At 43.4% G+C, this 22,720-nt stretch overlaps 1 protein-coding gene across 2 annotated transcripts in view; it reads right to left on the bottom strand.

The window, feature by feature from the left end:
• Window positions 1–22,720, bottom strand: part of RUNX2 (RUNX family transcription factor 2) — a 222,432-nt gene that overhangs the window by 87,581 nt on the left and 112,131 nt on the right. For both annotated transcript variants that reach the window (XM_075048976.1, XM_075048977.1), the window contains 2 exons: window positions 18,165–18,338; window positions 8,406–8,567 (listed from right to left, as the gene is read on the bottom strand). In XM_075048976.1, coding sequence (XP_074905077.1) covers window positions 8,406–8,567; window positions 18,165–18,338 — 336 coding nt within the window. The remainder of the gene's footprint in view (window positions 1–8,405; window positions 8,568–18,164; window positions 18,339–22,720) is intronic.

Raw genomic sequence — 22,720 nt, 5'->3', positions numbered from 1 at the left:
AAAGTTAGACAAATTCAGACTAGTAATAAGACCCACATTTCCAAAGAGAGCTTAATTAGCGTCTGTAAACCAAAGGTTGTGGTGGATTTTGCTTCCCTGGAAATTTTTAAATGAAGACCAACTGAGTTTTTGTGTTGTTTTTTTTTCTTCTCAGAGGTTATCCTCAAGTTCAAATGAGAGCTAATTTGGGCAAATCTTACAGCTGGGTTCAAAGCAGATGATCACATGGGCTTCACTGTATTGATAACCTACAGATCTATATATCTGTGGAAAGCTCCTTATACATGAAATCATTCTTCCCTGAGCCGTATAGGTGAAGCTCCACTATTGCTAAAAATCCTTGCCGTCCACAAAAACTCATTGGACGCAGAAGCACCGTCAAGCGCCACGTGGGTGCAGGGTCGGGTTCCCCCCGTGGGGACCCTGCACCTCCCACACACCACTCTCACGGACATGGGGTACCTGTCCTAAGCTCAGGAAGGCATCTCCTGCTTTGATCCCTTCCCTCACTCTTTTTGAGTCAGTCTGAAAGCAAACATTAAGAGATTTCCAGATTAGCGTCCCCAAATACCCTCCCTTTATGCATATGAAATAGTTCCTTCTGTCTTAATAACATCCTTTATGAGCCACGTGAAGGCGCGCACCTTCATTTTATCTCATTCATCTTCCTCTCTTTCGCTGCCTACGTTGTTTTCTTTTGTACAACCACAGAAAGCTTGAACCGCTTGCACAGCTCTTACCTTGTCTTTTGGTCACCAGTATCAGCCCAATATCACCCAGTATCAATGCTCTTTTAAATCAGACAGCCAAGCTGGCATGACGCCAGATCCTTTTCTGCTAAAACAGCCATCAAGAGGGGAGGAGATTTAGGCATCTCTAAAATGGGGCCAACAACCATTACTAAACCACTTCAAAAAGGTGTTGTGAAGCTCTGTTAGGCTCTAACGCTCCCTTCCTGACCAAATTCAGCATGGTCAAATTCTGCATGGCCAGAAATGTGAGGAAATTTCACCGGATATCAAGGCAGCTCCAGCTATTTCTACCACCAGCAGTTTTTGCCTCCTGAGTTGCATTTCTTAGTGTAAGATTTGCAGAATTGGGCCTTTTAAACCATACAACTCCTCAAGGGCATAAGATACTTTTCTACCTATCTTGTACGAAACACAGTCACAGCCTGAGAAAGACCAAATTCTCCCATATTTTACGGACCCTTTTCATAAATTCAGCTTGTGCAATTAACCAAACCAATTTCAGTGCAACAAAGACTCAAGGTCACAGAGACTTACGGGCAAAATAAGTGATACTGATCACCCTATAGGTACCAGAGAGCTTCATATATGGAATCAGATTCCCTCCTTCTATCAGGACACACGTGGTCCTGCATCAGCCACCACCGCTGGCTCCACCCTAGGCAGAAATTAACAGCGATTCCACCAAGGGAATGGAGAAATCATCATATGCCTTTGCAAAAGGATGAAACAAAGAGCTCGGTCCCACAGCCTTCCTGTTAGGAGCTTATTGACTTTACTGGGAGCACACATCTAGGCAATTGCTCAGGATCTGGCCCTTTGAAAGTCTGGAATCGAGCACCCCGTTGCCCCATTAACAATTAGCATTCTGTTTACAAAACCCAGCAGAGTCAGTAAGAATAATCATTACAAAACATGCTCAGACTGTGATTCCGGTTTAAGTTAATATAATTTTAATGAGTTCTTCAGAAAAGGCCTGGCACTTATGGAAAATTTCCTTAATTAATATCAGACCCTAAATTAGTAATAAAAAAAAGCCCTGAATATCATTTGGTCTCAAGCTGGAACTAAAGTATGTTTTGGCATCATTACTAACTGTTAGCAGCAAGTTCTGGAAACAGATGCAAATCTTGATATGTGTCCTAAATATAAAACACATTGCAAAAAAAAAGCTCAGATAAAAATATATCTATACATCCACATATATTTGAGTGTGCTATTTCCTGCCTGTATCAGCAACAAATTTATTCCATTTAAAAACATTCCACTTGTTTCTTTTTGGTATTTTTTAAATCCCTTATTTCAGGAATAAAACTCTTTCCCTCTGCCTTCATTTTTTCCTGTTTATTTCCTCTCCCGACAGCCGTTTTAAGTAAATGAAAAGGGCTTAAAGACACGCATTATAATGTTCAAACATCTGAAAATCACCCGCTTGTTTTACCACCTAAATATGGGTATAGGTGCTTAATTTGAGGCCACCCACGCTAGAAAAATTTGGCCTTCATCCTTGAGGTAGGGCTCATGCAATGCATCTTCTGGACAATTACTCCAATGAGAGATTCTACCCAGCAGAGAGGCTGCTACTGAAACCCCACAGATGAGTGCCAAGGTCCTGAGATTCCCAGGTGGCACCAAGTGGGCAGGAGACTAAAAATGGAAAACCTGCGGTAAACAAAATAAATAGAACCACTGAAAAATAATGAAAAAAAAAAAAAAGACAAGTTACAAGTTTAGGGAGGGTAGCAAAATGAGTGGGTTGTTTCTGAAGATCCAAGCTCCCCCAAGTTCTTTACTTTGCCTTAACTCAGTGTCACCTTGCAGGGAAAGCATTGAAAATTAGCTAGGAGAAATGGAGACAGAGACAACCTTGAGTCTTTCAGCTTCCATTAAAAAAAAAAAAAAAAAAAAGAAGACAGAGTGAAAATTGTTATAGTCACCAAGAAAAACATCACAGCGTAGTGAGCGCACCAGAAACAGAGCTGGCTTCTTGGGTTTGCCAAGAGCCTGAGACAATATTGCTGAAGCGTGAACTGCTCATTCATTTCAGGAGCTGCTAACACCAACGCCGTTGCTGGCAATTGCCACGGTATTAACCATTTCTCTACTTCCCAGAGCACGCAAAGAGGAAAAGAATCGTATTTTGGAGACAGCACTAATGCCTTCTCTTATTAAAGGTCTCGTCCTGAAATGTGCTTATTGCCCACAACATTTAATGAAGTTAGTAGGAATTAAGGGATGCAAGAATAGCTACATCATATGACCACAGTTTTTACTTGGCTGAAAAGTTTTTTGAGCTCCTTAGAAGAAGATAAACAACTTTTCCTTCTTAAAGTTAGTATTTTTCAAAGACCAAATCCCCCCCAAAAGAGAAAATCCTTATTATAAGGATCATACGTGTATGTGACATTAAGCAAAATCCAAGGTAATACACATTCAGGGTTAGAAACCCAAGATGACAACCAGTACAGGACCTCAAGAAGAACCAGCCCATAGCTGTGAGCCACTTTCTCATTAACACACAAACACTAAACCCAGAGGTTCAGCTGGAGCTGCTTCCGTTATATGTGGGGTTTTATTTTAAGATTTGTAGCCTTACAAGAATGAAAATTAATTTGTGTAAAGGAACAGTATTGTCACTGATTAGGGCATGGCTGGCATTTGCAAGGTTGCATTTATACTTGCCAGCCCTCAGTGAGCTGGAAGAACAGGAATATTTCTTAAATTCAATATCTGATGAAGGTCCAGAATGGTCCAAAACGATTCGGTGATATCTACGGAGCAAGACGAATTAATGGGACAATTTGGCTACACTCGAACTAGCAAACAGCCCAGGGTCAGGGCCCATTCTCTGGCTCTAAATCCAGCCAGGATGGTGTGGCCAAAACTGTAATATTAAATCCTTTTAGCCTCCATAACAGGGTGGCTGCCTCCAAGCTGCCCACGGGAACAGGTTCGGGATTCTGCTCATTTCCAAACCATGGCTGGGATCTGTTTGCGACCATGCTGGCCAACCCCACTCAAAACCAACCCTGCTGACAACTTAACAGTAACAGTATTTAACAGTCGAGGCCCTACCACTGTGTAATTTATTGGTAAAGATACTACTTTCCGGCCATTTTAGTTCAGAGCCATGGGTCTGCAACTTCTTTTTAGAGGCTGAGCCCACCATGTCCCTCATCTATGTCAGCGTGTCCCCTCATCGATCTCAGCGTGGCCCTATTCAATGACACAGTAAATAAATACAAAGACAGCAAAATCCACCCTGCACACTAAGGGGACTCCAGCACATGGGATGGGAGAGTTTGGGCATGGTGGCACAAGGCCAGCTGATAACTATACGCAGAGAGTGCGAGCCCAAGGCTGGAAAAGGCAGGTTTGGTGATTTCCCCTGGTATTTAAATTCCAGTTTAATTTTCTCCTTTGTCATATGGACATTTGTCAAACACAGTTGCGTAGGACAAGGCTCTTCCACAGCCAGCGCTCAACGTGTTCATGTCAGACTTGCAGGGCAGGTCCTCCAGCATCTTAAGACCTTGACCCCACAAGTCTCTCTTAAAGGTGAAGCAAAAAGCAAGAGACTAGCAGTTAGGCAGAACGGTGAGGAGGTCCAGGAAAACTATAGGGGAAGAAGTCTCCCCACCTCTCTTTGTCAGTGTTCTCAACAAAATTAAATTCAAGCTCAAACCCTGCAATCGCAGAGCAGGTAGAGGTCAGGGTGAGGCAGACCACAGCAGGGTTAAACCAGGACTGAAGTGTAACGAAGCTGTGATATGGGTATGTTTATAGGACAGTTAAATCATCCTTTAAATCACCTCACCAAAGGCAGACTATCAGATCAGACGTGCCCGTACCTGAACTACTCACCTAGGCTCGCTTTAGAGCCCGTGGAGACAAACAGGCTCTTCCAAAGCACTGCCAGGGACCAGTACAGCTCATCTGCGGACTGGTCAAGTCCTGCAAATGCTGGTTTGCCCCCACTGACTCAAAAGGGAGCTGAGGGTGACTGTCTCACACATGGATGTCTACCCCAGGGGACATCTATACCCATACCTCCTTCACCTGCTGCGGAGCAGCCCTCTTGTAACTGCAGGAACAACCCGACCTCTACTCTCTGCTCTGAACCTTGCATGCGCTGAAGACTCGCTGGATCAGTCCCGAAGCTTTAGGTAAAATGGCTGTGATGTGTATTTATATGAATCATATACATTAATTACATAATAGACACTCATGCTCCCCATCCCACATGCACTTTGGTTATGCATAGGACACAAAGACTGAGTGCACTGACTATGAATCATGCAATAAGACTACGTCCCTCAGGCAAAACTCTCTCTAAAATGACCATGTTCATATATTCCCATGGTTTCCACTACAATATTATTTAATTAAGAATATTAATCTGCTAGGCCACCAACTTTCACCGTCTTCTGGGGAAGTCTGAGCAGACAGATATTTTAATAAAATATGGGGAATCCTGCTCTTTTTATGACTGAGTTGGTGCAATAAGGTAAGTCAATTGCATGGCCTTGTAAGCTTATTGTTTATTTCTTCTTGATACGAACATGAGACTTATGCACCAGAGAGACCATTGGTTCAAAAGTTGCATGAGTGATGCCAGATAATCTTTTTTTGCTTTGCTTTTCAGCTACTGTTGTTGAATCCTGCCCAAATACATGTGACACATCATTAATTAGTTGTACGACACTGCAAATACAGCACTGATCCCCATTTGGAGAATAAAAGATGAATACTTGAAGTTTGAAGCCGTGGGCACTCATTTGCACGTGCCTGCAGCATGCACGCAAACATTTCAGTTGTGCAAAGAAATCAGTCTAGACACTGACACGACCAGTTCAGCCACATTACACCAGCCTGCCCGAATAACTCCTCAGGGTTGCAGCCTGCTGCCCTTTTCCCCTCTCCCATGGGATGGAGAACTGCATGAACTGCTATGGCAGTCCCCAAAACTCTTCTGATGCTCAGCCTAATCTGGGATTGAACCACATGCGTCCCCATCGCCAAGAGCTGTACCCATCCCGGGACAGGGAGGAACACCACTGTTTTGGCCATGGGATGGATGTATTTCTGGTCATCAGAGTACCATCAGAAATAGCTCTTGAGGGCTGCCACTGACAATACAATCAGGCACCTCTCTTTTGAAGGACACATTGCTTTATCAGATGGTATATTTTCAACATTTGGGTGAGCACAACTTAAACAGTTGTCCAGGCAGAGCCATGGAGACCTGTGGAAAGGCTGGGTGATGTAAAATTGTGGCAGGTAGGAAGTCCTGTGCCTGTAGGTGTGACATCCAAGGCCTAAGGGGGAAGCTTTACCCATTTTTCCTCCTGCATGATGTTAAGCAACAGGCAGTAAATATGGCATTCATTAAAATTACCTTGTATACTTTTAACAGCCTTGATAATCAGATTTCTGCCACTGTATCGGAAAGCAAAGTTTGTTTTTATTCAAGGCCTTGTAAAACTCTAATTTCTCCCTCATGCACTGGAGGTGCCTGAAGTTTTCTAATGTTTTTAGTGTTTCCTAGAAGTCATTTTTTCCCCCCATCAAAGCTCTGTTCTCCTCTGAAAGATGTATCAAGTAACTGAGTGGAGATTCACGTTTCTCCGTGTGCGAGGGATAAACTGGTTGCTGTAAGAAGCAGCTTTAAACTTGCATTTCTCTCTCTACTTTATCCACAAGAGGGGTCGGATCCTGCCCTCCCTCCCTGTGGCACTGCTAGGTAGAAACCCTCGAGAGGAACCGCAGGGTTTGCAGCTGGGGCTGCAACACACCTCCTGGCAGCCTGAGCATCAGAGCTCGTCCTCCACCCAGAATGCTGCTCTGTATTTCTGAACGTCAGCAAACACTGCAGACAACCTCTGGCACTTGTAGAAGATCAAAGTCCCCTTTTTCAATCTTGAATCTAACTGGAAGCAACGTCCCCATGCTGGGAAGAGGTAAGAGCATTGCGGAGGCATCGCTTGAGCCCCCAAAAGATGAAGGGCAAGAAGTGTGAAGGCAACCAACTGTAGAGCACAGCAGAAAAGTTCAGGCTGCGGCCACATAATGTACACAGCCAGGTCTTTTAGTCATTCTGCCTGTGCCCACATGCCAGGCGCTCATGTCTGAATACACACAGACAAGCAAGGGCTGCAGGGCAAGTACGCGGTGGTACAGCTGCTGTGGTCCCAGCCGAGCCTCTCCTGGAGGTATCGCTGGGGGCACAATTGCAAAAATAACCCATTCCGACAACACAGACCATCAGGAGGCTCTGACTCAAAGGGAACCTGTTTCGGGCCAAACAAAGCATTTCCTCAGCATCAAGCCGGTCGAGTTTTTTGAACCAAGTCAGCGCGTTGCACAGGGAGCCCGCGGGAACCTGCTCCACCACCCTCCAACCCTCGGCCCACACGGAGATGTTCAGCATCTCCGAGAAGGCAGAGCGCACTAGGACCGCAGAGGTTTTTGCAGCTGTTTGTTTGAGAAACAAAGCTTCCCTCCTCCAAGATGAAAGAAATCAAGGAGTCTACGCTAATCAAATCCTACATGCCTCCTGGCTGAAGTTCAGCTTGTCAGTGATGCAGCTCAGTGGAGTGATCAACATTTCCAGTGCTATGAGCTTGGTGGTAGGGGAAAACACGACAGCAAGAAATTCACCTGGCTGCGAGTCAAACAGGTGTATGGCAGCAGCATCCAAGATTATAATAATATCTTGCAAACATGCAAAAAATAGATGTAATAAGACTGATTCTTTGGTTTTCATTAATGAATCATAAAGGCTTTCTTTACATTACACATGCTTTTTTGGCATATGCTGCTAATATTTCCACACTTGCAAGGTTGGAGTTTTAATACTGAACCTCCCTCCCCTAAGGTTCCTCATTTTTGGCAAGATATACAAGGTGACTGTGTGCCATGACAGGCTCTATCTTACTTTGGGGCAATCAGATTACTTCACACAGATGGTTTTATCACTGAGACCATTAGAGATGAATTGCACAGTATGTAAATATACATTTGTTTGATGAAAAAAAAGTGTCTCAGTTCCTCACTGCTGTCTTGTCTGTGTTTCTAAATGTATTTCCTCTCTCCTGCATCATTCCAAAGCACAATTTGTCCAATCTTTACCCTAAAGTGACTCAGCTAGTTTCTGATAGGCATCTTAAGTACACATTAACTAAGGAAATAGGCTTTCTTGAGCTACTGGATTGAAATGCGGGAGAACGAATCTTAGCCTTAACTATTGAAGAAATAAAGGCATCTATCTGTCAGGATGCCTAACATCACACACACCACAAAAGTAAAGCACCAAAAAATAGAGAATATCACAATTACTTTAAAACATGCAAGTAAACATCCTCTTGTAGGGGAAAAAAAAGAAAGAATTTGTTCACAGAATAAGATTCACAATTTAAAACCAGCCTGATCTGAAATGGACCTAGAGACATTCAAATGATACATGCTCAGAGCAACACAGCAGCTCTTCCACTTCGAAAAAAAAGGGGACTTTGACCCCCACCCGCCATGCAGCAACCCTGTTATCACCAACTGAGCTTTGCTCTTCTTCTTAAGGTTTGTCTGAGGCCACGGAGGCAGCCTCTGCCAGTCCGGTTCCTATCTGCATAATTGTTTTAGGCAAAACATGGTCTTTACCTGAGAGGCGTCTGGGCACATCGGTAATGGCTGGAAGTCCTGTGCCTCGAGTGGAGGACAGGGGAGTTGTGGAGTGAATGGACGGTGAAGTCATCTGGCTCAAGTAGGATGGATAAGACTGGTCATAGGACCATGGCGGGGATGACTGCGCCTGCCTGGGGTCTAGGAAAAAAAAAGAGAAAAAAAAAAGAGAAAAATTTAAAAAATGGAAGAAAAATTTTAGGGCATCAACAGCCTAATTGAAAGAGGTGGGATTACTGAGCGTATACACATCAGTGCTATAAGGAATGAGAATGTAATGAAGCACAACCTGCTCCTCTAGGACTCAACCCCTTCAAGCCTCGCTCTGTGCTTTTCCCTCACCATAATTTTTGGGGGAAATGAACAGAGCAGTGACCAGATTTTTAAAAGATTGAGCAGCTGTGCTGCACATTCCTGGTGTCTCTCATCCAGGTCTAACAGCGTGTTATACCAAGACTGGCCAGTCCTGGAGGACTGGGACAGATAAGCAGACAGCGAGTACGAGACCCAGGTCCGAGCGTAGGAAGTGGACGTCAGAGGTGGAGAGACTCCACAGACAGCACTTGGCACGCCTGTCAAGTTGTTATCCAGTCCAAACATTACACAGTAGTGTTTTCAGTGCTGAAAATACTATCCAAGAAGGAAAATGTCATTAATCTTACCAGCATCCGGCCAAAAATGTCACATTTGGATGCTGGCCCAATTACCTACAGTCACCTCAATTACAACAATCTGAAACCAAATGGTTTGGGATAACTATCGGAAGCTAATGATGCTTTTTGATGTACTTGCTGCAGCTCACTGTGGAGGAAATGATTTTAAGGATAAATACAGTTTATTTTTTGCTGAAGCACTGGTGGATTGCACTAAGTGAGAGAGAGGGAGACCTAGTTTTACTCACTGGTGTTTGGATTTATAAACCATTTGCTCTCAGTTAATATCTGGTGATAAAGGTACCACTCAATGCCTCATAAATTATTATTTTTATTTCTTTACATCAATAAAAACAAAGCACTTTCAACCCCAAAGTTTGTTTCGGGCACTCCACGATAAACAGAAAACTACCTCTGAACTGGCTCGCAGAAACTGTAGCATATCCCTCCAAATCCTCCCCAATATTTTCAGTGAAGCACATCAGGTCCACTCAATTTGGAGAACCTGCTATGTCAGAGCACTGTGCTAAGGCCCTACTTTGTAGACAGCAATGTGATAGCCACATGGCATAAGCAAAGGCACTTTTTCAGGAAATTCAACTTTTTTTTTTTTCCCTTTTTTTAACTCCTTTCCCTGCTCTTCCACACAGCAAAACCTTGTAGTTTCAGCTATTCCTTGTTTATTTTTTCTGTTCAGACATGATTTGTTTGAAGAGATGTCTGGAAAGCAGATACTTCCTTGAAGCAAAATAACTATATAGATATATAACACCCCCCCCCCCAACTTTCCAATTTAATTTTAAGAGGATTTTCCTGGAGTTTGCCATTTATATTAGAGCTGAGTAATATAAATGGTTAACCTAAACTCCTCAGAAATCTGAAGGACACTTGATCATTAAATGTAATGAACTTCTTTGTTTTAACAATTTCAAGGCCAGGGTTGTATAGATTGGCGCAGGTTCAAATCTGACTGACTGCTCATTGTTGTATCTGATATTGACATATTTCTCTGCCTCATTCCACTACTATAATTCACCATGCAGTCAATGGTAAATGATCTTCAACTGGGAACGGAAAGCCGAGGCTTGCTGGGAAAACAATCTTAAAATTAATGATGTGTCAGGAGCACAATCTCAAATCCAAGCTCCTTCAAACTCCAAGCTCCTTTCAATCTCTGCTTCCGAAACCAAAACAGATTCCCTTAAAGTTTTGGGTTTAGGTCAGCTCCAATGCTGGAAGGAAATTATACAGCAGGTAAAGGCTGAAAAAAAAAAAAATCACGGTAGAGGATGTTTTTACAGGATTTTGGTCTAAGATGGTGAAAACCTCAGGAAAGGAGCTGCCTTCTGGGGGTTCATGCCACTTCTGGTGGTGCAATCCTCATGGCCTGAAAAGATCTTGAGCATCTCTGGCACCCTCACCACTTTGAACACCCATGCTAGACTTGGTATGACACCTAACATCCTTAATCCAACAACTGTGAATGCCTGTGTGGACACAAGAAGGACAAATGGCAAAAAGTGGTCTTTCAAAGGCTCATGTGGTCTTTCAAAACAGCACCTCATACTGCGCTGTCAGAGGCAGAATATGGCTGGATGGACCGTTAGTTGACCACAAAACATATCATATATTCTTACGACATCTAGCTTAAATTTATGTGCAGCTTCTATAGCTCATTCTAACCTCAGAGCTGCAATACCACATTTCTTTTTTAGATATATATATTTGATTTCAGCTCTCCATGAGTCCAATACCATGAGATTTTAAAGACCTAAGTATTTTAGAGAAAGAGAAAAAAGAGGATGGCCTCTTAGTGAAGATACTGTGCTGTGACTTAACTGCTTCTGGCCCTGAAGCAGATCTCCTGTTGGACTTGGGTAACTCACCCAACCTCCATTTGATGCAATTTCTACTTAAATTTAAGGACAATAATGACATATTGCATATTTAGTTGGTCATTTCTTTAAGGTGCAGGCACTCTCTGAGTACCTCACTCACAAAATGGGGTGCTTATCTTGGCTGGAAGCTTTCAACCCAGATTTGCAGGTGGAAACTTCAGCCCCTCTGAAACTAGAGTGCAAGCAACTTAGGTCCAGGGAAATGAGATCATGTCTTCTCAGGGAATAGGAAATAACAAAGAGGAAAATCCTCAACCAAATCGAACATCAGAGCTCAGTGACTGAGGAGAAGGTTACAATACCCCAGGCTGGAGGGTTACTGTGATTCCTCTACACCAAGGCATGGCTGAAGTCATGGCTGAGGCAGGGTGGGGAATTTTGCCCTGGGGCTGACAGGCTTCAAGAGTTATCTTTGGCCCGTTAGGAAAGTGGAAAGTGAAGACACAAGTTTCACCAGATCGTAGAGTAAATGCCCTAAAACCAGCCCCTGCTGACTGACAGCAGCCAAGGTTTGCGTGGACATGAGAGGAGAGAGCAGCGAAACACCCTCGCCTTGCCAAGTCAAAGGTGACCTCCTAGCCCACAGGGTAAATGTCACTGCCCAGCGGCATTGCCCAATCCCCAGAGTAAAATGTCACGAGGCAGAGTCCAAAGCTGCCTCGTCTAGTCCTTGAAGGAGGACGTGCAGCTCGGTCTCATGTGGCACCCCTTGGTCCCACCAGCAGATGGTCCTTGCAACACTGCTGGAACAGAGACTTTGGCTGCTGAGGCCCAACCAACCCCTATCTTCTGGTTCCACACACCACCAAACCAAACCTTCTGGGGGCAAGGAGGGTGCTGGGAGCACCATGGGGAGGTGCCAGCTGCCAGAACAGCATTTCCAGGGCAGATCCATGCAGATGTTTCTGAGGGAAACACAACAACGTCCTTAGGAGGGTCACCTCCTCCTTGCTCAGGCACAGAAAGGCTGGAGTGACTGGAAGAAGCTACAAGCAGATTTGTGAGAGGTTTTCCTTGGCCTCCTACACCAAAGACCAGCTTCCCCGTTCACTCCAGCTGGCAGGCTCGCACGTCAGGTCCCTGCGGGCCAGGGGCTTTGCACCGTCACCCGAAGCACCATGTGCTCTGCAGGCACAGCACATCTTCCCAATCGTGAGAAGCCCAGAACAGATGAGAAACCTTAGAGCTCTGAGGCAGAGCAAATGTGGATTCCTCCCTAAAGAAATCCCCCCAAAACAAGGGAAAACACCAATATAAAAAGACAGCAAACAGCTCAGGAGAAAGCCCCCCATCTTCCTGCACAGCAGCCATGGGGAAGGGCTAGGAGAGCATTCAACAACAGCAAAGGAGGCAGAGGGCCACTTTGAGTTGGCATTTGCACTTGAAAATTTTGGAGCGATTACTAAGAGCAGTCCTCCTTTTGTAAACATTTCTGTTATGCCTGCGTGGGTGTGAAGAAAAGTGCGGCTTTCAGCATATTCATTCACGATAGGGCATATCATGTGTATGCTAAGAAAGCCTGGGCACAGCTTGGCTGAAACAAGTCAGTGGGGTGAGGTCTAAACTAATGTACAAACAGCTCTGGCCTGTTTGCACTTCCAGGTAAACCTCGCCGAAGCAGGAAATATTGAGTATTGCAAATTACTTTGTGTCTAGATTTTACTACCACATTTATAGTCAGTGGGAGATACACACAGTTCTTGACCCTTGTGATCTGTGATTGACTGCATCAATGGACAATGGACATTGATGCTTAATGCACAATAAGCGGTTTTAAAAATCAGTCCAAGATTGGACATGCTGTATAAAACTAAAAAACAAGAAAGAATGAGAAAAAACCCCAGTGACCCATTCTCCCACCAATGACATTGGCTCTCCAGCAATGTGACTTCTCTTCCTTCAATGAAAATGTTCTGAAGTGTCAATGGAGAGAAGAAAAAACCCATAAATTGCCCTGAAGAATGGGTTTTTCCACTGCTTTGGCACTGGATTATGAAGCACACAGATTTACTATAGAAAAAAAAATAATCAATTTCCCATTTCCCAAACTGAGTTACATGATCAGAGCATGATCACAGGCTCGCAGCTCCTCGACGTACCATCTGTAACACCCCAACATCACATGCATTCGTGCACTTCGCAAAACCACTCTCATTTAAATCCAGCCATCAGCTCTAGCACTGACTGCTGCTGATTGTATTAGTGCTACTGACAATACTAAAAAACAAGCTGTCTGGAGCTATCTTTGGTAAACACTTAAAGCAAATATCCTCACTTCTGTTCTTAACAAAGCCAAGATGACTTTCTGCATGAGTAACCCAACTATTGTTGTAACACCACCCCCCCAGCAAAACAACAACAACAAAAATGCAACCTCCTTTTCTTCTCTATTTCTTAAGCCCAGGGCTTGATCTGGATTGCCCAGTTCAATCAATGAAGTCAAAACCAATGGAGTTACACCCCAATGTACAGAAGCGTAATTGAGACCAGATTTTGGCCTGAAGAACCTCTAAAACCATTTCTCCTCCCACCCTGCCAAGAGTCACATTTCTGAAAGAAAAAAAAAAAACAACAAAAACTGAGCAAGTCATGCCAGTAGGGCAACTAAATTGTAAAGGGGTGGGGGAAATAAAGTTAAAAGAATATTTTAACAGGAGGGACACAAGCTTTACCAAATGGAGGTTCACAACAGCAACTTGCCAGTTGCCTGAAGGATGCAATCAATTTGCATAAAATACAGCAGACTGCAGCCACCCTTGTGTTCACGGCAGCAGAAATCCCAACTCTACCACCTCATCTGCTGAGTCTTGTAGCTTTTATTCCACATTATAGTAAGCTGAAGGCATAATTCACCCTATAAGCCTATTACTTGGGTTATTTCTAAATTATCTGTTCAAGGCAACCACGTACTTTGTCTGATGTGCTCTCAGATTGGTGTGCACCAGCTACACACTGGTGTGTGCTTCAGAGCGCTACTGGTCCCAGGTAAAACACAGCCAACCCCTGGCAGGGGACTTGCATAGTGCCAGTCTAGTAACAGCCATACAGTTTCTGTTTCAATCCTGCCCTGCAGCTGGTGGTCTTGGAGAAGAGACACTGGTCCTTGAGGCTTCATATCTAGAGCCCAGGACAACGCTGTGATGAGCACGGCTTTTCGCCTTCCCAGTGACTCTGCAAAAGGGCAGCATCCAGCCCATTGCCTGCAAGTCCCGAATGGGGGAATTAAGGAGGGCCCAGCTGGTACCATCCTCATCCTCCATCTCGGAGTCGAAGGTGCTTTCTGCCCATGGTCTTCCCAGCAGACTCAGTTTGCACCATGCCTGAAACCAGTTCCTGCCTGCTAGTGGAGATGGGTCCCCTCACTAACTGTCAGGTAAGCCAGCTCTGAAGCCTTTAAATCTGCTTCCTACAACCCTAGAAATGCTGAGAAGTGAAAGCATAACATCCCTGAAGTGCATGGGGAGGGGAAGAGGAAAAGAAAAAAAAAAAAAAAAAAGATTTCACGGGACCTGCTTTTGAGTGCTGTTATTTCAGTGATGAAAGTCACAGGTTGCCTATAGATCAGACGGTGCCACAGTGGTGATGGAGCATGAAACCTCACTTAACTCCCACTTCGCGGTCCCCGCAGCCCAGCCGCCGGGGTCCTCGCGCCGACCACATTCCTGCCATTACACCCGTGGCTTTTCCTGGCCGATAGAAGCTAATCCTAAATGGTTGCGTTTTAGAAAAACAACAGCTTTCCTCATTTCGTACTGAAACCCTGATGCAACAGCTCTGTGCCTGAACGGGAACGTAATCGGATACATGAGCAAGTTGTGCGAGTGCCGTTAGGGAAAGGGAAAAAAAATAAAAAAGCAAATATACCAGTATCCAAATGTGAGCAGACAGGATTCCTGATTTATGGGCAGCGAGCGGGGTTCAAATTGAATCTGCATTGCCTCAGCAAAGGCATCTGCTTATTGGACGATTTGTTTTTTAATGACCCTTCGATGTTGCTTTTGCAGAATCCTAGTTAAAATGCCATGTTGAATAAGGGCAACTCTGTGCCTTGTACTGCCACAGCCAGGTCCTGTGGTAGGTTTAGGACTGTGCCGTGATTTGTAAAACCTGTACTCCGATACTCTAGGAAAATAAACACAACCTAGACAGAGAAAAGAAATATAAGAGTGAACCCCAAAGTGCTGAGTTCTTTCAGACTCAGGTGTGGGCCAGCCAGGCTTTAAATATTATTTCTGTTTAATCATGCAATAGCTATGCAAGACCTCAAGGGGAACGAAACAAAAACAGTTTATGTGCTTACTAGCAATAATATGGATTTCGTCGCAGGAAACCCGTATTTACTGTTGAAGTTATTAGGAATTAATTATTTTCCCTAAATTACTAGGTAAAAAGATTAAGAAACAAAGGTATTTCTAAAGGAATGCTTGGTTAATTCCAATAAAGGTAATAAAAAGATCCTTGTTTTTCAGACAAGGATCTATTCTCCTTTTTAATATATACTCAAGCCATACCAGCCCAGTGACCATGTTAAGAAGCCAGTGGTATTCCCACTGAATATCGCACCACAACAAGGAAACTGGTGGAGCCCAAACAGCTCACTCCCTGCTACCACACCAAACAGGCGGACATTTAGCCATTTCCCATGGCCAGCTAACACCCGATCAAAGAGGTGCCTCATCTGCAGCATCAACTTTGTCTCTTGTTGGCAGAGTTTGTGTGGCAACGAGCATCCCTTCATCCCAGAAGAACTCGGAGGGACTGTCCGCAAAAAGCATCCCAGCATTTTGGTGGAACATCAAAGCGTGTAGAGCTTTACAGATTACAATCAATGTCCTGAAGAGCACCAAAAAGCCTTCTGGGGAAGCCAGTGCAATTCACAGAGCTCACACCGATGTAACATGCTCACACTAATCGCCTTATTAAATGGGAGGACTATCAGAAAGCTAACGAGTAGCCTTGGAGGGCTGGGTGTTTTGACTTTTCTAAATTGAGGAGGAGACAAGGGTGGGGAATAACATGGCAAATACTGTATCAGACCACTTATTCACTGCAAACTTTAATAAGCAGCTGAATCCTCACTCTTTTGGGGGAAACGAGAGCAATTTGGGATTCTAAAGTATCCCACGACCGTGAGTTTATCCGGCAAGAAAAGCACATACTCCACAATCGATGGGACAGTCAGCTTGCCTTCCTCGGTTCAGCTCACTTCCCTCTGCCCTTCCACCACTGCATCTTCCCTCTCTGGATGAAGTCTCAGCTGGTCCTTTGAACTGCTGACTCTTAGATTTGCAGAGAAGACAGCGAATGCCACACAGCTTTGTTTCCAGTCAGGCTTATTTAAAGCTCATCTAAAGTTTTCACCTCCCGGATCTGTAAATGCTGCTGCTGATTCATAACGAGGCAGAGAAGTACTCTATTAATCAAAGCCAGCAGAACATTTTCTACAGGAGGCATTTATGTGAATGAGAGCAGCATATGAGGTTACACTTAGCTAGGAAGAAAATTACAAGGGGATCTCAGTTCTCGTGCTTCAGGGCATAAGCTGATCACCAGATGGGGTCAGGAAGAATTTCACCCTCCTTCGTTCCTAGATATAGTGTTGCACAATAGGTAAACTATGGAGGCACAAGGAAGAAGGAAAAAAGCCGATTATAGCCATGGATTTTCCCCCTGCTTTCTCAGGAACTATGTCCCCAAACACTGCTAGACAGAAGACAGTAGGTTAGAAAAAATACTGGGCTTTAGTTTGGCAGGTCTTACCCAGAAAATGATATGCACAAGGGCCCTGACTTCACATGTCCAACGAACAAAACAAAACACTAAGCCCGGCCAAAAACCTGCTCTGGGAAGCTGGTGGGCAGCAGGTAGCATGTAATGGGTACTACCAACATATTTAATATATTATGAACATTTTACACTAGTTGAAGCTATACTTCTAGATCTGGGAGAACTTTGCCACAGCTCATGGGAACAATTTTTTCGTTTCAATTCTCTGAGTGCTTTGGGTTCAAATTAACCCACTTACTTCTCCTTCTTACTGCAAATTAATAAACCAGTTGAACTTAAAAAAGAAGAAAAAGAAAGACGAAGAAAGCCACAACACTTTGTTAAAACCACTAAGTTTCAGCTGGTATCATGTCAAAACCACTTGAAACATGAAACCAGAAATCTTCCTAGGTTGACTCAAAGACTATGTCTATACTAGGAGTGCTTTACCAGTAAAGGAATACTGGTATATAACATTGGCAAAGGACTCCTGGTGTAGATGCAACTATAGCAGCAAAACTGAGTTTTTAATTGGTCTAGTAAATTGAGCCAAGAGTTTTGTTGACAGACTTGCATCTAGGTGAAGTTCTTCAACAGTTTTAGCAAGTGAATTGGTCAGGGGCAACACCTCTTCACATCCTGGATAGACACAAATATGTCAGCACAAGTTTTGACTGTAGAAATGGCCAAAATTAGGTAGAGGTTGCTTTGAAACTCTTTTGAAAAATTTAGAAAAACGAGAAATATTTGTTTATTTTGTAGGCTTCACAGTTTTGTTGCAAACTTCTGGCATAGCTGCGGTTAAACATCTTATTTCAGTCTTATAATCTGTGACACATGGTACTTTATGATTTCTCTCAGCACAATGAAATCTGTCTCTCAGCATGCAATCATAAATGTTGCATACAACCCTCACAAGCAACCTTTAGAGATTTCTCCATAACCCAGTTCGTTTATTATAACAGTGGTCAGCACTGGTGCTAGAAGGAAACTGCCACATGAGAAGATTGTATTATTATTCTGATAGAAAGACCATTAAATGCTGGCCACTTCCCTCAACACGAGTGCAAAATAAAAAGGCTGAATAAAAATGTTCCTTCTATTTTATGCTAATATGTACTATTGCACACACGGAGGAGAAGGCAGAGCAACGTGGCAGTTAGAATTTTGCCAGATTCCTACTCAATTTACCTGGATTGACTCTTTTGGATTATTTTGGTTTTATGGCAAAAAGATATTTTAAAAAAAAGAAAGACATTTTCAGCTTCAAACGCTAGAGAAAAATCCACTTCCCACCTAGCTTTGCTTGGAACACATCTCTCGCTCTGTAACAGCCTCTTTTACTGCAGTTGAGACACAAATATCCATAAGCAATTACTACCGTTGCCTGTGCAAGTCAAACCTATGGTTCTGTCTCTTACCTGTAATCTGACTCTGTCCTTGTGGATTAAAAGGACTTGGTGCAGAGTTCAGAGAGGGCCGTGGGCTCTGGGTCGGGACCCCTACTCTCATACTGGGATGAGGAATGCGCCCTAAATCACTGAGGCGTTCAGAGAACAAACTAGGTTTAGAGTCATCAAGCTTCTGTCTGTGCCCTGGAAACAGCAAATCATAAAATAAAAGCGTTAATAACAAGATTTAGTAATTTAACACACCCCCAAAAAAACCCCAAATGGCCTCTAAGGACCTGTTATTAGGTTTAACGGACTTAGAGGTATCTCAGCTAACCCCAATAACACAGTGACATCGGTGGGGGGATTTGTGTTTTGGGCATGGTTGTGCTGGTTAAAGCCTTATGGAGCACAACTGTGCCCACAGAGAGTGTAACATGTTGCAATTTGGATCACAATAAGCACTTATCAGGACACCCACACAAGGTCTTTTTTGTCTTTTTTTTTTCCTGCTTTAACTACACTAGATAGCTAAAGGGGCAAACTTTCTTTTCCAAAAGCAAGCCTCCTAAGTACAAGTTATCAAGTGGGACAATTATTCCATGCCTGATTTAGATGTTGTGGATTTTTGCTAAGAAATGCAAGCTTTTCTTCTCCCCTTATTTTTTTTCTTTAACTCTATCACAGTTAGTCATTAGGTTTCATTCCTCTGGGAGATTTTCCAAAAAGTAAATAGTCACTGTCATTTGAGAAGAGCAGTATCACAAGGAAAACCTTCAAAGCTGCTGGCCATGACTGGGTCCTACATTCCCTTGCATGGTCAGCCTTCCTCAGTGCTCCTACTCCTCTCCCCAAAACCAGACTAACTGCCCTCGTGCCATATGGCTGCACTGGCAACACTCATTTATGGGTGCTCGGTTGTCAAAATGTAAAGGGGAAAAATGGCAAAAGCAACAGGATGCCCCAAGTGATACTGCTCATATTGTCCTTGAGATGTTTCAAGAGTAAAGGCTTTACTTCTCTAATTGTTGTATTTTTGCTCCTAGGTTTAGTTTCTTTCCCAAGTAGTTATAGGATGCTTCTCGCCCAACGGCACCTTTGAATGTGAGGTGCAGAAGGTGTTATTTCTATCATTCAACATATGGAGAAACAGGCATGCATAGAGATTAAGGTCAGGACTAATTTTACTTAACTTTAGCCATTCATAAATCAGGCATCTAGTCTAAACTCTTCTAATGTAGACTTCCTCTACAGTTAATGGAAAGAAATAGCTACTTCCAGAGGGCAATTCATCTCATTTGTCTCTGACACCAGTCTTAAAATGGGATGATTCACCTTCTGAATTTGCTTTCTCTTCCTCCTCTGATCATAGAGGGAGCACACATGACTAGTTTAATTAGACACCCTCACCATTAGTCAACATTAAATGGAATGAGTTTTACCCTAAGTTACTGACCAAGGTCACACAAAAACCCTCTGGCAGAGCTGAAACGGGAGCGCACACCCTCTGATCGCAGCCCAGAACCACGTCTGCCTCCATCCCTGTAAGCAGTGCCGGGGACAGGCACAAGCAGTAACTCGCTAAGATATTTTTACGTTTTTAACAATAAGAAGGGTCCTTGGTAGGGTTTGGGCTTGAACCCTTCCAGATGATCCCCAGTGGCTTCAGATAATCTGCGTTGTCCCTCAGCAGCGTGAACACAGCCATCTGTCTGGAGGCTGCGAGAGTTCAGCTTTGCAGATACAGTCAGATTTTCCCATTGGTCTTAGGGCCAGAGAACCAATTCTAGCACCCGTTAATTTATTTTAAAAGCGTAAATGAGGCCACTGAATCTTGAAGTTGAACTATCAGACTACCACTCTTAAAAAAAAAATGCCTTTTAATGGTACCTCTCACCACAGTACTGAAGCACATGGGTTCACATCATCTAACTGTGACCACGGTGCCTGCATGACATATAGGCAAAGCGATGTCAGCACTAGACAGCTAAATCCAAAATAGGTGCAGATAAATCATGGTTCTAGATAGAGAAGTGAAGTATTCAGGTTGAGAGATGAGAAGAAACTGGATGGAATTTAATTTTGGAGAAAATTCTCTAGCAATTTAAAAATATTAATTAGTTGACCCATTATTTTGTACTTTGAAGTATGGTTTTTCTCCCTCAGGATGACTCAGTCTAAAAGCACAGGGTAGGCGGGAGCTTTCTCCTTAAGGAGAAGGTGCTGCTCTCTGTTAGAGCTGACATGGGTGACTACTCCTCTCTTCAGGAGGTGTCAATCAGTTTAAATGGGGAACGATTTTTGGTGGGCTTGTAACAACTCCGTAATGGCAGCTTAATTAACAGGATAACATCTAACCTGGTAGTCTTTAGCATTATCTTTTTAACCTATTTAAATTACAACTTGTACAAGCTAGGTGCTGCTAAATATGAAGAAGCCACTTCTACACACACAGACACAGTCAGTATTCTCTTGGGATTTCTCCTTCTCCATCTTTTTTTCCTCCACAATTTTTATGTATTTCCTTTTCCCTTTGCCAGTCATATTTTCCACTCCATTTTTTAAAGGCATCTACTTCCCCTCCCCTTTTCTCTTCTACTCATTCCTAATCACATTTCAGCAAATTCAAGAGGGCTCAAAATAAAGCACTTTCTTGGCCCATCTATGGCCTCACACACCAGGGCTGACTTTATCTGTGAACGAATCCACCCCCAAAGGGAAATTTTGGATTTTTGTAGAAAAATCCTGTGCTATGTTCATACATTGTCCTTTTTGCCAAAGAATCACTAACAAACCAGTGCTCAAGCTTTTTTAACTGTCTTCAGATAACTCAATGAACACTTGTTATACAGGTCTCCACTCCTGCACCAACCTGTGCCCGATAACCCCCAGCTTTGTCTTCATCATGCTCTGTTTGCCTGTGCATAGCTTTGCTAGAAAAGAGTTTATATTTAATTATGTGTATTATTATTATAATGAACTAGTTTTATCACAGAAAGGCAAAATTCAGCAGGATAGCAGTGCACTTTAGTGTAGGCAGGGGGAAAAAAAGAAGAAAAAAAGAGAAAAAAAAGAGGGGGGAAAAAAAAAAGAAGAAAGATTCCCACATCTGGTTGAACTGAAATGATCTAGAGATGTGTGGGTTTGGGTGTTGCCACCTCCCCCCCCAAAAAAAAATGCCGAGAAAAGAGAGCTAAATGCACATCTGGAAGACCCCAGGCATCAATGGAACTGCAAGTCCCCAGAAACCAGCAAGGGGCCGAAGGCAGACTTGCCTTCCCCTTCTGGACATTTAAAATTTAGGGTTGTAACACAGAGTCGTGTTGTGACAAAGAGATCCACAGAAGGAGCCACACTCCCCCAGTGAAATGTCCCAGTGAGATGAGATTACATTACAGCTTCGCACGTTATGGGTTACTATGCTTTGATAAAAGCTAAGACGTGCTCACGTTGAAAGTAAGCAGGAAATTCAACAAAAACTTCATATTGAGGAGGTGCTCACAAAGAAGTGTAGGCAACTTAAATAAATCTCTTGCCCTGATTCCTGTGCAGGAAAAAAAAAAAATCCTATTAAGTACAGAGGAGCCATGAGGTATGGGCTGAAAACACTCAGAAAAGGCCTTCTGAGTAGCACATAAGCAGCAGCAATGAAATATGTGATACATGTTTAAAACTCATTCCACAAGCTGCTTTTCATCTCTCATTGATATATGTGTCTGTTGACAGAGAAATTCCTGATCCCAGGGGAGTGTGCTAAGAAAAGCTGTATTCCTTGGTCTCAGTCATGAGGTGTAATTTTATTTCAGGAAAAAAGATTAGGGTAGCAAGTGTGGATAGCCCAGGGAGAATCTGTGATCTGCTGCAGCAGTGAGTACATTAAAAAGCAATATAAAAGCTACATAAAGAATAGAATAAAATAATGCTGCAGCTATCCCAATGCCTGCAACACTGCATTTAGTGCATTTTTGTGGAATGGATTGGATTGGCAGGGGGAGAAAATGGTTACGGACACAGGCAGTCTTGGATATGAATTGCAGTCCAAAAGATCAAGGCTGTCCCATGAGTTACTGAATAAGGATGGGACCCAGCAGCCCTTGGAATAGATCAGGTCACAGGCAAGGAGATGGGAAAGAGATGAGAAAAACTGAGAGTTAATAGACAAAAGCTCTACAAGCTGTTCTGATTTGCCTGTTGTCATAGTACAAAACATGTTAGATATTAGAAATCCATTATTCGCACCTAAATGACGAGCAATATTCTGGTCCCTCACCGCTACTTGGCTATCTCAAGCCAAACACCGACCTGAGTATTAGTTTCTGGAGACAGAAAACATTGCCATTAATCCACCCCGGTACCAATTTTGGCCATTTTACATGAACCAAACCAGAAAATAGTACTGAGAGAGTGCAATAAAGTCAGTGCAAACTGCAGCCAGCCAGAAGGTGCCTACACTGCCGCTTCAGCTCGCCAGTCCAGGACGGCCTCAGAACACGTTAAAATGGCCCATAGAAGCTAATGTTCAATTATCACATCCCAGGCATGGCAGAAGATGTGAGCAGGCTTCATCTCTAGCTTAATCATTTCAG

The sequence above is a fragment of the Buteo buteo genome, chromosome 17, assembly GCF_964188355.1.
Source record: "Buteo buteo chromosome 17, bButBut1.hap1.1, whole genome shotgun sequence".
In the NCBI taxonomy this organism is placed as follows: domain Eukaryota; kingdom Metazoa; phylum Chordata; class Aves; order Accipitriformes; family Accipitridae; genus Buteo; species Buteo buteo.
The sequence above is the reverse complement of the archived record's forward strand: the minus strand, read 5'-3'. Positions and strand labels throughout refer to the sequence as shown.